The 12330-nt window shown below is 44.4% G+C and overlaps 1 protein-coding gene across 1 annotated transcript in view; it reads left to right on the top strand.

Moving 5' to 3' along the window:
• LOC119426501 (A-kinase anchor protein 13) overlaps window positions 1–11758 on the top strand; it is a 114578-nt gene extending 102820 nt beyond the window's left edge. Inside the window, exons 26-32 of the mRNA XM_037694063.1 lie at window positions 1213–1286; window positions 2919–2963; window positions 4720–4770; window positions 4978–5250; window positions 7049–7228; window positions 7652–7946; window positions 11480–11758. Of these exons, the coding sequence (XP_037549991.1) occupies window positions 1213–1286; window positions 2919–2963; window positions 4720–4770; window positions 4978–5250; window positions 7049–7228; window positions 7652–7946; window positions 11480–11517 (956 nt within the window). The 3' untranslated portion in view covers window positions 11518–11758. The remainder of the gene's footprint in view (window positions 1–1212; window positions 1287–2918; window positions 2964–4719; window positions 4771–4977; window positions 5251–7048; window positions 7229–7651; window positions 7947–11479) is intronic.
• The last annotated feature ends 572 nt before the right edge of the window (window positions 11759–12330 follow it).

Here is a 12330-nt window from a genome sequence, read left to right as displayed (position 1 = left end):
TATATATATATATATATATATATATATATATATATATATATATATATTCCTTTTCATGATGCTTTTTTGACTGATGTGACTTATACTCCGGAAAATACAGTAAATTAAAAGCTTGCCCTGTGTCAGGACATGGTTGCTCAGCTCTCTAAAGGACTCACATTTTAACATAAACAGCAGCAACAAAGTCCATGCTCAATAATCCAGGTATACTATCCAACATGTTTCAGTCAGGTCATCTGGACAGTTTCTTTTTTTTGTGCTGAAACGTTTCACCTTCTGTCCGGAAGGCTTCATCAGTCAAGGAAACACACAACAAAACTGATTCTTCCCCCAACAGCTTACTCCAAAGTGGAACAAACCAGTTCTGCTTGTGATAAGATGGTCTCTTTGGTACGCCCCCTCCTCCATTACCAGCCCTCTTCCTTGTTTACAGTCTTGTCAAACTGGTTGAAAACAACAAAGTCCCCCCCAAAAAAATAGAAACTGTGCAGATGACCTGACTGAAAAATGTTGGATAAACAGCAGCAGTTCATCTTTAAAGCACTGAATTGTAAAAATCTTCAGCCTCCATAGATTTTCTCAGAGTTCTGCAGGTGTGGCAGAGAGACAGAACACTGCACACAGCTGATGCTGACATCAGTCCATCTGTGGTTATTGTTGACAGCTAACAGTTAACTTGGCGGTCACAGAAGCTCACAGTTTACTGACTGAAGGAACCTGAAATGTTTCATCAAGTTAAATATGCGGGTTTTTGAGTCACAAAGTGTTGCAGGCAGGATTCTAACCACATCAATAAGCACTTTGTGTGTAAATGTGATATTAACAGCTCGTTGTTTTCTTTTGTCTTTTATCTGTACAGTAAGCAAGCATAGCAGCTTAACTGGAAAATCCAATAAAACTTTATTAACTTTTTTAGATTTTCCCAGTCTGCGAGGTAAAGAGGGGCAAACATGAAGGTAGATTTTCTGTGGAAACAATCGATTTTTCTCCTAGTGGGTGGGTGCTGACCTGCCTGAGGTTGCAGCGCACGTATCGACCTGCCTGCTGTGTCATCTCCATCTAACAAGTGATTACCCGCTCTGGACATTAAATGAGACGTTCTCAGCTCAGTTTTAGTGTTTCGGACGATTATTGTGCCCAGGTTCTCACAGTGCACCTCCTGAGTGTGCGTCATTTACTGACCGTTTCTCTCGTGGTTTCCTTTCACGCCAGGTGGAGACAGAGACGAGAGCGAGGAGGCGGCTGGAGACCTGCGTAGGACGGAGTCCGACGGCGTTTTAAAGAAGGTCAGTACCTCAGGATCTGCTTGGTCTCAACTCTGAGAGCATTAGGGCATGTGCAGGGGGTGCGTTTGTCCTCCTGCATTAACAACACCTTTAAGATCAATTTACCGTATTTTTCAGACTATAAGGAGCACTTAAAATCATTTAATTTTATCAAAAATTGACAGTGAGCCTTATAATCCGGTGCACCTTATGTATTAATTCTGGTTGTGCTTACTGACCTCAAACTGATTTTATGTGGTTATCGTGAATGAGTCGAATAAAGTTTGACTCATCTGTTTTCTTTTGCTTAATGCGCCTTATAGTCCAAAAAGTACGGTAGCTGCCCATCTCCGGTGAATTAGCCTCTTGACTCTTCCTGTCAGGTCTTGTTGCCGCTGACGACCGTCAGCTGAATATTGTTCTAGTGGTGGATGTGAATGAATGAACGAGTCCTGTTTGTTGTAACGCCTCCAGCACAGAACAGCTTTTCCTCGTTCGTTATTCTGCAGATTTTCAGCAGCTCCGTTTGTTGCTCGACTGCCCGAGCTGCTCTGTTCAGCAAAATAATGTAGTGTCTCTGTGGCAGCTGGCCCGCTCTGTGCAAGTCCTGCTCTCTGAGCAGAACAAAAGGGAAACATTTGCCTTTTTCTGAACATTTCATCCCAGGCAGTGAGTCAGAGTTCAAGGAGTGAGCAGCAGTGAAGGAAGGAGCGGTATGAACATGAACAGAGTTAGCACAAGGAGTCCACCTTCTGCTCACCGTGGATTTGTTTATGTCGGTCTTTAGCGTAGTTATTATCCACCAATAAAAGGCAATAATGTTGCATGTGTCTGTCTGTGCGTTTCCGTTAGCAAAATATTTTATAAACCACTGGTTGAATTTCAATGAAACTCATAGAATGTAATCATTAGGTGTACATCTTCAACTGATTAACGTTTAATATTAATTAATGGCTATAGCTCAGTGATCTTTACACGCATTATGGGGAAATTTGTTGTGGTGGTAGCTGAGACTGATACCAAAACATATTCTTGATCCTATCAGATTACGCAAAATCTTTATTTCAAAATTTGCCACAAATTTATTGGAGTCAACTCTGTCTGTTTATTATCAACGAACTGCTGGGAAGATTTTAAAGAAATCTCTAGGAAATAATCCCTGGAATGCCTCTGCAGCTGATTAACTGATGGAGCTAAGCCAATAGAAGATGGCCACCACAACCAGACGACTTTGGAAAGATCAAAAATGGCCATAATTCACTCAGATTTAGAGATACTGAGCTGAAATCTGATGATGGTAGCTGAGAGTCATTCACAACAAATCCTCGGAGTACGGCATCGCATGAGATCGTGCACAGCATTGTTTTCAAGGTTTGACCAAAACAGCTACAGCTCCATCATTTCCCATCGTAGGGGGGATTTAGTCTAAAACAGGCAGCGGGCGATACGCCTTCGTTCAAGGAACGCTGCACCTTTAATGTAGAACAAAATGCTGCAGGTCTGCTGTGTTTCATATACCATCATAGCCACGGTTAGAGTTCACTGCACAACTTTGTGTGCAACCTTCATCACATTCACACCTCAAAACAGCTTGAAAATGTGTGTGTGTGTGTGCGTGCGCTTCACTCAGTGTGTGTTCTTGTTTGTGTGCAGGGAGGAAACGCCAACCTGCTGCAGCTGCTGAGGAGGGACAGTGAGGTAACATCACCTTCCTGTCTCTAATTTCACTCCGAGCTGCCGTTGTCATGGAAACAGTCAACACTCCGTGTCAACATCGTTGTTGCCGTCATCAGCTGAGCAGTCAGACTGCAGATCATGTTTCAGAGTCGTGTGAGCTGTTCAAAACGCTTTGCTAAGTCATGGAGAAGATGCAGAATTAGCTCAGGCTTCCTGAAGCAAATGACAAAAAAGAAAAAGAAGCAACTTTAAAGTTTGCTGTAGTCCCTTGTTTATTCTGGGGGTTATGTTCTGGACCCCCCGCAATAAGTGAAAATGTGCAAATTAGCAACGTTATATTTATTTTAGTATTTTTATATATTATAATGCTTCTCACACTCTTGCAATGTTCTAAACTCTTACACCTGCATCATAACAACATACGTACAGTACTGTGTTCGTAGATACTAAATTCTACTCACCAGCTCTGCAGAGCAGCAGCTCGGTTCTGTTTGGCAGACCTACCCTGCCGGTTCTGGTCAGCTCTCTGGCTCAGGGTAGTCCCAGTGGGCTCCAGAGAGAATGCTGGAACTCTGGTCGGCGCCTCCCTACTCGGAAGTCCTCGTGGGCCAGCAAGCAGCTCTCAGATTTACCGATGAGTTTAGATGTCTGGTTCTGCTTTGGTTCTGGTCGGCTCTGTGCAGCCCTTGAGAACCGAAACACATTTTGGAGAGAGCCAGGCCTTCAGATGGCCAGCACGGGACCACTGGTCCAATTGAGTCCAAATCTGGATGGGGGAAGTCCCTATGGGCTCTGGAGAGAACGCTGGACCTCTGGGCAGCGTCTCTCCACTCCAAAGACCTTGTGGGCCGACGGGTGGCTCTCAGATTCACTGATGAGTCTGGTGTTCCGGTTCTGGTCCAGTTCCCGGTGGGTTCCATGTGGCTCTGAATCCGCTGGGTGCCGAAGTCATTGTTTGAATAAGGACTGAACTTTTTTGGTTCTTCAAAAATTTGCCCTCTACGTATTTCAGCAGAAGCAACAAGCTTCTGGGTGGGGCACTGTTGACTTCTGGGAAATGTAGTCGTTTTGAGTTCAATAGGCTTATTGAGAGAAAACTACAAAATGGCGACTCCTGTCCGAAGTATTTTATTTTTTCGTTTACTTTTTACTGTACAGTATCCCTTACTGTCCCAGTCACGTGAGTAATATAGAAGTTGACAATCGTGTCGTGTACAATTTTTATTTTTGTTTATTTATTTTGTCCTCATGTACGATCTTACTTTGAAAAACCACAAAAGAGCGAATCCGCGAAAGGCGAACCATGAAGTAGCGAGGGACTACTGTTTATCAATATCACATGAATTTTCTAGTCATTCTTTTCATCGTGTCTGGTGTGTTGTGTCTTCTACTTGTCACATGGAGTTTATTGTGTTTGTGTCATGCCAGCACTTTGCGTCTAAACGCGTTGTGTTTGGAAAAGCAGTTCCCACATCGTTTTAGCATGCAGGCTGCAGAGAAAAGGTCAGCGGCCAAGTCTTCTTGTCGACGCTTTAAAGGAGAAAATGTCACATTCTAAGCTCGCAGTCTGTTACAGTTTTGATCCTGAAGTCCACTTGCACAAAGCGCCGCTGCCATAAATGATGCATGTAAAAGTCGGCAGCAGCAAAAGGAATTCAACATGAAGAGCCTTCTGCAGCGAGCTGTAGGGAATTTTCTCCTGTGTGTTCGGTAATGAGAACACAGCAGGGTGCTCCGAGGTCCTATGACACTCATTGTTCTCTCTTTCTTCCAACAGCAGGTTCTCCACAGTGTCTCCAACCTGCATCTCCTGCTCAGCTCTCTGCAGGTACGCCGGCTCCCGTACACGTGCTGCAGATCAGAAATGACACGATGCAGCACTCTCAAGTTTTTAGCTGTCACTGTGAATTTGACTAACTCTCCTCTTGTGTGAAAGAAATGGGACAAAATTAGAACGTAGACACACACACACACACACACACAGGATTAGCAGGAAGTGTGTGTAACGTGGTCGGTGTGCCTCCGTCTGTTCCAGGCCGTGGTGGTCCAGCAGGACAGCTACATCGAGGATCAGCGGCAGGTGCTGAGTGAGCGCTCCTCGTCTTGTGCATCTTTGTCACGGCACTCCTCGCGGCCCAGCTCCCTGATTGAACAGGAGAAGCAGCGCAGCCTGGAAAAGCACCGGCAGGAGCTGACATCCCTGCAGAGACAACAGACGGCTCATGCTGAGGAGAGGAGGAGGAGGGAGAAGGAGTGGGAGCGCAGGGAGCAGCATCTCTCTCAGAAGGAGGAGCTGGTGCACTTACAGGTAACGATGCCTCGTCTTCCTTCGACAACGCTCCTCGTTAAGCTCGGAGCAGATGTAATTCTTAATATAACCGCCTCCATTTATTTTCATACTGTGGGATGATTCGATGCCGACGTGGTTCACCCCCTCAGGGGTTTTCACCTGAAGGATTACAGAGGAGTTTTGTGCAATGCCTCCTGCAGAGCTTTGTTGTAACCAGACTGCATTTCGTGCTTTAAACTCCTACAACTCTTTCCCAGAACTTTCTTCCCTCGTCCTGTTAATTTGCGAGCTGAATTTTAAACAAAGGCGTCATGTGATCTAGTAGCACTGTGTCTGTGATGGGAAACACTCTGAGCTACTACCACCCTAGATTTTAACTTAATATTTGTCAAATTGTCTGAGTTTTAGCCATGTTTGTATTTATTGTGGCAGGCAGCTTGCTTATCCCTCACATTAAAAACGTTACTAGAACCACCTTCTTCCACCTGCGTAATATCACTAAAATTAGAAATGCCTTTGGGCTTTCTCTGTTGCAGGTCCAAGACTGTGGAATGAGTTGCCACTGCCTGTCAGGCAGGCTCCCACACTCACAGTTTTTAAGTCTCGCTTGAAAACCCACTTTTATTCCCTTGCCTTTGACACAGTGTGATTTGTTTTGATCCTGTCTGTAGACTAGAGTGTTGGCCATTTAGTTATTACCTGCTGCTATTTGCATCTATATTTTTATTTGATGTTTTCCTGTCCGCTGTGCTTGTTTGTTTCTATTGTACAGCACTTTGGTTGGCCTTGTTGCTGTTTTAAGTGCTCTATAAATAAATTGGTATGGTGTCTTATCTAAAAATGATGTGGGAAAACTGCTTCATGCATTTGTCAAGTCTAGACTGGACCATTTCAATGGTTTATCTGGGTGTCCAGATACTTCTTTAAAAAGTCTTCAGTTAATCCAACATGCTGCTGCCAGAGTCTTAACTGGAGTTAGTGGGAGAGATCATATCTCTCCAGTTTGTTTCTCTCCATTGGCTCCCTGTCAAATCCAGAATAGAATTCAAAATCTTACTTCTAACCTACAAAGCTCTCAACAACCTAGCTCCATCTTATATTAGAGATCTTATTGTTCCATATTTTCCTAACAGAGCATTTCGCCCTCAGACTGCAGGCTTACTTGTGGTTCCTAGAGTTTCCAAAAGCAGAATGGGAGGAAGATCTTTCAGTTATCAGGCTCCTCTCTTGTGGAACCAACTTCCAGTTTCTGTCTGTGAGGCTGACACATGGTCCAGTTTTAAGACTGGACTTAAGACTTTCCTTTTTGATAAATCCTATAGTTATGGTTGGCTTGTTATGCTGCTATAGGATTAGACTACTAGAGGACAAACTGACCTCATTTCCTTAAATGAACTGTTAAAATTGAATAGTTTTCATTTCATACTATTTCTATCTTAACATGTGATTCTTGACCTGCCATTGTGTATCTGTTCCTCCTTCCTGTTCCTCTCAAACCCAACCTGTCAAAGAAGATGGCCACTTGTCCTGAGTCTGCTAAAGGTTTCTTCCTCATGAGGGAGATTTTCCTTTCCACTGTCGCCTTCATGCTCAAGATGAGAGTCTGTGATGAAGTTAAACTCAAAGCAGTCTGCTCCTCAGATAGTGTTATTAACTTACTTATATGTATATCTATGTATATATATATTTAAATAAATATATATATTTATATATATATATATATGTTTCTGTTCAGTGCCCTGAGATAACTTCTGTTGTGAGTTGGCGCTATATAATTAAACTGAACTGAACTGAATTGAATCTCCATCCGCTGCAGGAGGAGCAGATACAGAAGCAGCAGAAGGAGCTGGAGGAGGAGAAGCAGGAGCTGCAGAGCAGAAAGGACGAGTACCAGAAAGACCTGGAGAGGCTGAGAGACGCTCAGAGGAAGCTGGAGAGGGACAGGGACACTGTGCGGCGGCATATGGACAAGATGGAGGAGCTCCGTCTGTCTGAGGTGAGCAGGAAGGCCTTAAAAAGATTAAATTACTCTACTGATCCTGATGGGAGAAAAGTGCCTCTCCCTGTTGGCCCTGATGCTACAGGTGAGGACTCAGACAGCTGGGAGGGGTGCAGAGATTTTACTCGATGGTGCTTCAGCAGGGTTGGTGTGTGATGCTTCCTGCAGGGACAACAGAGGCTTGAACTCAGGTTTTCTTCAAAGTGAATAAAACCAGATGGAGCAGAGACCATCCAAATAGATTTCCAAAGTCTGTACAAGCAGACTAGTTTTTCGTTTTTCCACCATGAACTCTTCTAAAATCCCTCTGAATTTACTGGAAACCATCCAAACAGGCACCTCTCGTGTATATTCACCCACTGATGTAGGTAGCAGCTGACCTCCTTCCTGTTTGTTTTTTGTATTTGTTTTTTTTTTCAGAGAACTCCATCTACAACATCCGACGAGTCTCTGTTTGCGGGCAGCTCCCAGTCGCTGGAGCTGGACCCTCTGGAGCTCTCCTCTTCCTCGTACTCCTCCTCCTTGCCCCGGCTGCAGCCCCAGCGCTCCAAAACCAAAGGGAAAGGCCTCAACCCCTTCGCCTTGTCCGCCACTAACCTCAAGAGCAGCGACGCCAACAACCAAATCTCCAAGAGCTTCCTGCAGCTCGGCAAGAACAAGAACAAAGACGGCAAGAAGAAGAAGAAGAGCAAAGGAGGGAGCACGCAGGCAGCAGGTAGAGGATGGAGGCAGCAGATGCATTCAGATGAATTATTAAGTGTTTTACAGTGAGTCAGTGGGCTGAAGTGGAGGCTTTTTTATCGTCAAGGACACTTCACGTCAGACACAGAGTTTCATTTTTATTGAAAAGAAGGATAGACGGCAGGAGATAAAGCAGAGGGATGAATATGCCAGGTCTGCAGCTGTTTTCACAAAGACAAGCCGGGCCTGTTAGAGTGCACACCTCCAAGGTTTCCTGACAAAAAAATATGTAGCAATGCATGCTGGGTAGTCCAGCAGTAAAAATATTACCAACCAGCAGCCCTAAAAAGATGGATTCACATTTCTGCTGTGGTTTGAAGATGATAGAAAACTGCAGTTCATGTTTTTTTTTCTTCCCTGAGACTCAGAGAATGAAACGATTTGTGAACATGAGGGATGTCTACGTACATCAGAGAAACTCCTGAGAGGACAAACGTTTCTCAATATTTGATTTCTCCTGAACTGTCGATAATAAAAAGTTCAAGGGAAGCATTTTGTCTTCGAGGATGGATTCAACGTTCTTCTTATCTAAGTTTCTCTGCTGTTAAATATGTGATATATATGAAGCTAGCACCTGGTTTAGGACAAAAATAATGTTTTTGTTGTTGTTAATGAGCCCTTAACTGCAGCTCATCATGAGAATTATTCAGTTTTTGTTTTAGTAGAGAGCAGTGATGGCTCGTCCAATGTAACGGATGAAGCCAGACAATTAAAAAAAAGATTACAAACATTAAAACCATCTCACATGGACTCATCGTGTGGGTAAACATCCGTCTGATGGACTGACAGACTGTCCTCTGACTGGAAGTACAACTTTAACGGTAAAATGAGTTTCTACTTAACGACTCTGTTTATTAAATTAAACCGGTCTGTATTTGTCACTTGGTTTGGGAGCGCTCTTGAATGTTTGTAACACCCACAGACATGTCAAAGTTCACGCTCAATAATCCAGATAAAACATCCAACAAAGTTCAGTCAGATCAGCTGGACGGTTTCTTTTTTTTTTTTTCTTTGTTGAGACATTGTGTCCTTCATCCAAAGGACTTCATCAGTCAGAGGAGCCACAACAAACTGTCCCACAAGCAGCACTCTCACATAGTTTACCAACCAGTTTGCTGTGATAAGATGGTTTCTGGGGCCTGCCCTCTCCCCCGTCGACTCCTCTGAGGCAGCCATAGTCATAGTGGTTCAAAACATCAAAGTCCATGCTCAATAATCCAGGTACAAACCCAACAATGTTCGGTCAGGTCATCTGGACGGTTTCTTTTTTTTTTTTTCTTTGTTGAGACATTTTGTCCTTCATCCAAAGGACTCCATCCACTTTGGCTATGGCTGCCTCAGAGGAGTCGATGGGGGAGGGGACGGGCCCCAGAAACCATCTTACCACCAGCAAACTGGTTGGTTCACAATGTGAGTGTGCCGCTTGTGGGATTCAGTTTGTTGTGGCTCCTGATGAAGCTCTTTGGATGAAGGAAGAAACGTCTCAGCAAAAAAATAAATCATCCAGATGACCTGACTGAACTTTGTTGGACCCACAGACATGGTTTAGACTTTCTAGTATAATCAGAACTTCTGGAGTGAGAGAGAAGTGACTGCAGTAAACTTTACAGAGTTACTGAAAACTGCTGGAAGTAATGAAAGTGTTAACAACAAAGTCCAGGCTCAATAATCCAGGTATACAATCCAACATTTTTCAGTCAGGTCTGAAAAATGTTGTAATGAAAGTGTTGCATTTGTTAAAGTTCAAACTCTGGAATTCAAAGCTAAGCTCACGAAAAACTTCAGTATCACCAACGTAAACAAAGTTGTAAACAATCTGCACATGATGCAGACGATTTCTACTTGAAGAACTCAAACTCTTCAAGTAGTGTCTGTCTGGGCTGCCACTGTTCGAGAACCAGTTGATGATTTGGTGAATTTTCTCTTTCCAAGAAATGTGAAGCCTCGTCTAGAGCAACACGTTTTTCACAATCGGTGCCTGTTTTTGTGTGCACGGCTAACTGTATCACTAGCCATCGACATATACACTTTGCATCCACTTTAGCCGTCGCCCTTATGTTTACTTTTTGATCTGCTGCAGTGCACCTTTAAAATGAAGTTTTGATGTTTTCTGTTTGAGGACAGCTCCCGTGCTGCTCCTACGGGAAGAAACGCACCATCCACATCCCAAGTCAGGTGGATTTGAGAAGATTTAGAGACACCCTCATGACTGATTATTTTTGAGAGTAAAGTTGTCGCACAGTTATTTTAAACATGTTTAAAACTCAAATGACACAGCTGCTCACCTCTGCAGCTCACACAAGTGAATTAAGGACAATGGAAAAGCCCGGTCAGATACCTTTATTCTGAAAAGTCACGATAAACTCAGTGAAGAGTGCTTTATTGTACAAAATAAACTTCTAATGTGTCTTTGTGTAGCAGTTTTAGTTCTACCGTAGTCCCATTCAACCAGTTTTCAACCATCCACTCTCTCGCTCACACCTAGGGACAATTTAGCGTCACCGGTCGCCCTAACATGCACGTTTTAAACCCACGCATGCACGGAGAGAACATGCAAACCCCACCCAGGAAGGTCCCCAGCCTGGATTTAATCCGGCAACCTTCTCGCTGAGAGGCGGCAGCTCTGCCAACTGAGCAGCGCTGCCCTTTAGAAGATATCTCCATTTAAAATGTCATTTTCTTCATTTCTGGGGCAGCGCGTCTCAAAACAGCAATGATTTATTCAGATTTGTCATTTTCTGCTTTAACCAGCAGCCCCCCCACCGGTGTCGTTATTATTTTAGTAGTTCCACTTTCCTCTTGATTTGATTAAGTCAGACGTCTTGACCTTCACACAGGAGATGGGGTGGGGGTGAACTTTGGAAATAAATTCAAGTTAAACTTCAGGCCGATGGATATTAGAGCGGGTTTCATCCATCAGAGGATGAGTAGGCGACCTGTCAGTGCTGCGGCCCGACACAAAGGATGACTGCAGCAAGGCAGCTCAGTGTCGTGTCTGCATGGAGCCGGCCTGCTGTTTTAGGACAGATGTGTAAAATAAACCAAAATAAAGAACGGACCCTCTTTGACCTCTAGATAAATGTTTCAGCTTCAGACGTCTGTTCAAGCAGCAGCAAACTGCAGTTTCCTCCTCTTCTCATGGACACGCTCAGATCTGATTAGTGTTTCATGCGGGGTCACTGAGACGCTGCGTGCATTTGTCGCAATATTAAATTAGTCAGGAAAGTGAATTATTCAGCTGTCCTACATTTCAGCCTGTGAGTCTGAGCAGGAGCTTCTGAAATGAGCTGGATGTTGCGTTTCGACGCCTCGCTGTGTTTACAGATCAGAAACACGGTAAGCCGAGGGAACGTTTCACTCGAACCATCGAAACACGTAAGAGGCGCGTTTAAAATCTGCAGCCAGCTGAACACGTCGAGCCGCTCCCCGGGGCAGCTGCTGACAGATGTTTATTGGAGCTCAGTGACGGTGCACCTCTCGATGACTCCTCTGTTCTCCTCCTCGCAGACTCCCAGTACGCCGATGGAGAGATCTTCTTCTGCTGAGACGCAGCCCTGACCTTCTCCTCCTCCTCTTCATCGTCGCCGCGACGGAGCTGCCACAAAATCCCAAGGAGGACTTGTTTCTGCCAAGTGCGTCCTCCTTACACCGCACAGAACAAAGTGGACCAGCTGGGATCACCCAGAGAGCAACTTTACATGCAACAGGGAAAAAAAAAGAAGAGTTTTAGACTGAATGTTATTTAAAGTGAAATACCACTGCTTTTAGTTGGAGATTAGATTTAGGGGTTCTGTTAGGAAAACGTCCATGTTGGTTCAAATAGCCACTTTCTTTCCCCGACCAGATGTTTAAAATCTCTATTTTCAGGATTCAGACAGTTCACTGAAGGCGTTCCATGGTGACATAGCTCTCTAGAACACTGTTCCCCCCCCCCCCCCCCCCATCAGCTCCGCAGCGGGCTGCTCCTTTACACAAGCGAGACCTTTTTCCACATGTTTAAGGACAGCGCTGAATCTAAATGCCACTCAGAAACCAGTCTGAATGTCAGCGAGCTCCATGTGGCACCGGAAAGTCCTCGCCGCTAATCATATTCATTAACTGTTAATTGAAGACTGAAACGCTGAGGGGGGTGGGTTGTGTTGTCCCGGTAACGTTTCTGTATCAGAACAGCCCGGCATTGTTTCAGCTCCAACGCGCTGCTGCAAACATCCAACAATAAACGACAGGAACTTGCGATGGTGACATTGTAAAATGGATGTGGCACGTGATGAGTTCAGTGATCGTCAGCGATGGAGTTACGCTGTCAGTCATGACTCTCCATGAGGTGGTGATTTATTTAAAGCAGGGGTGTCTTCATG

Source organism: Nematolebias whitei, chromosome 2, assembly GCF_014905685.2.
Source record: "Nematolebias whitei isolate Nwh7 chromosome 2, NemWhi1, whole genome shotgun sequence".
Classification (NCBI taxonomy): Eukaryota; Metazoa; Chordata; class Actinopteri; order Cyprinodontiformes; family Rivulidae; genus Nematolebias; species Nematolebias whitei.
The sequence above is the reverse complement of the archived record's forward strand: the minus strand, read 5'-3'. Positions and strand labels throughout refer to the sequence as shown.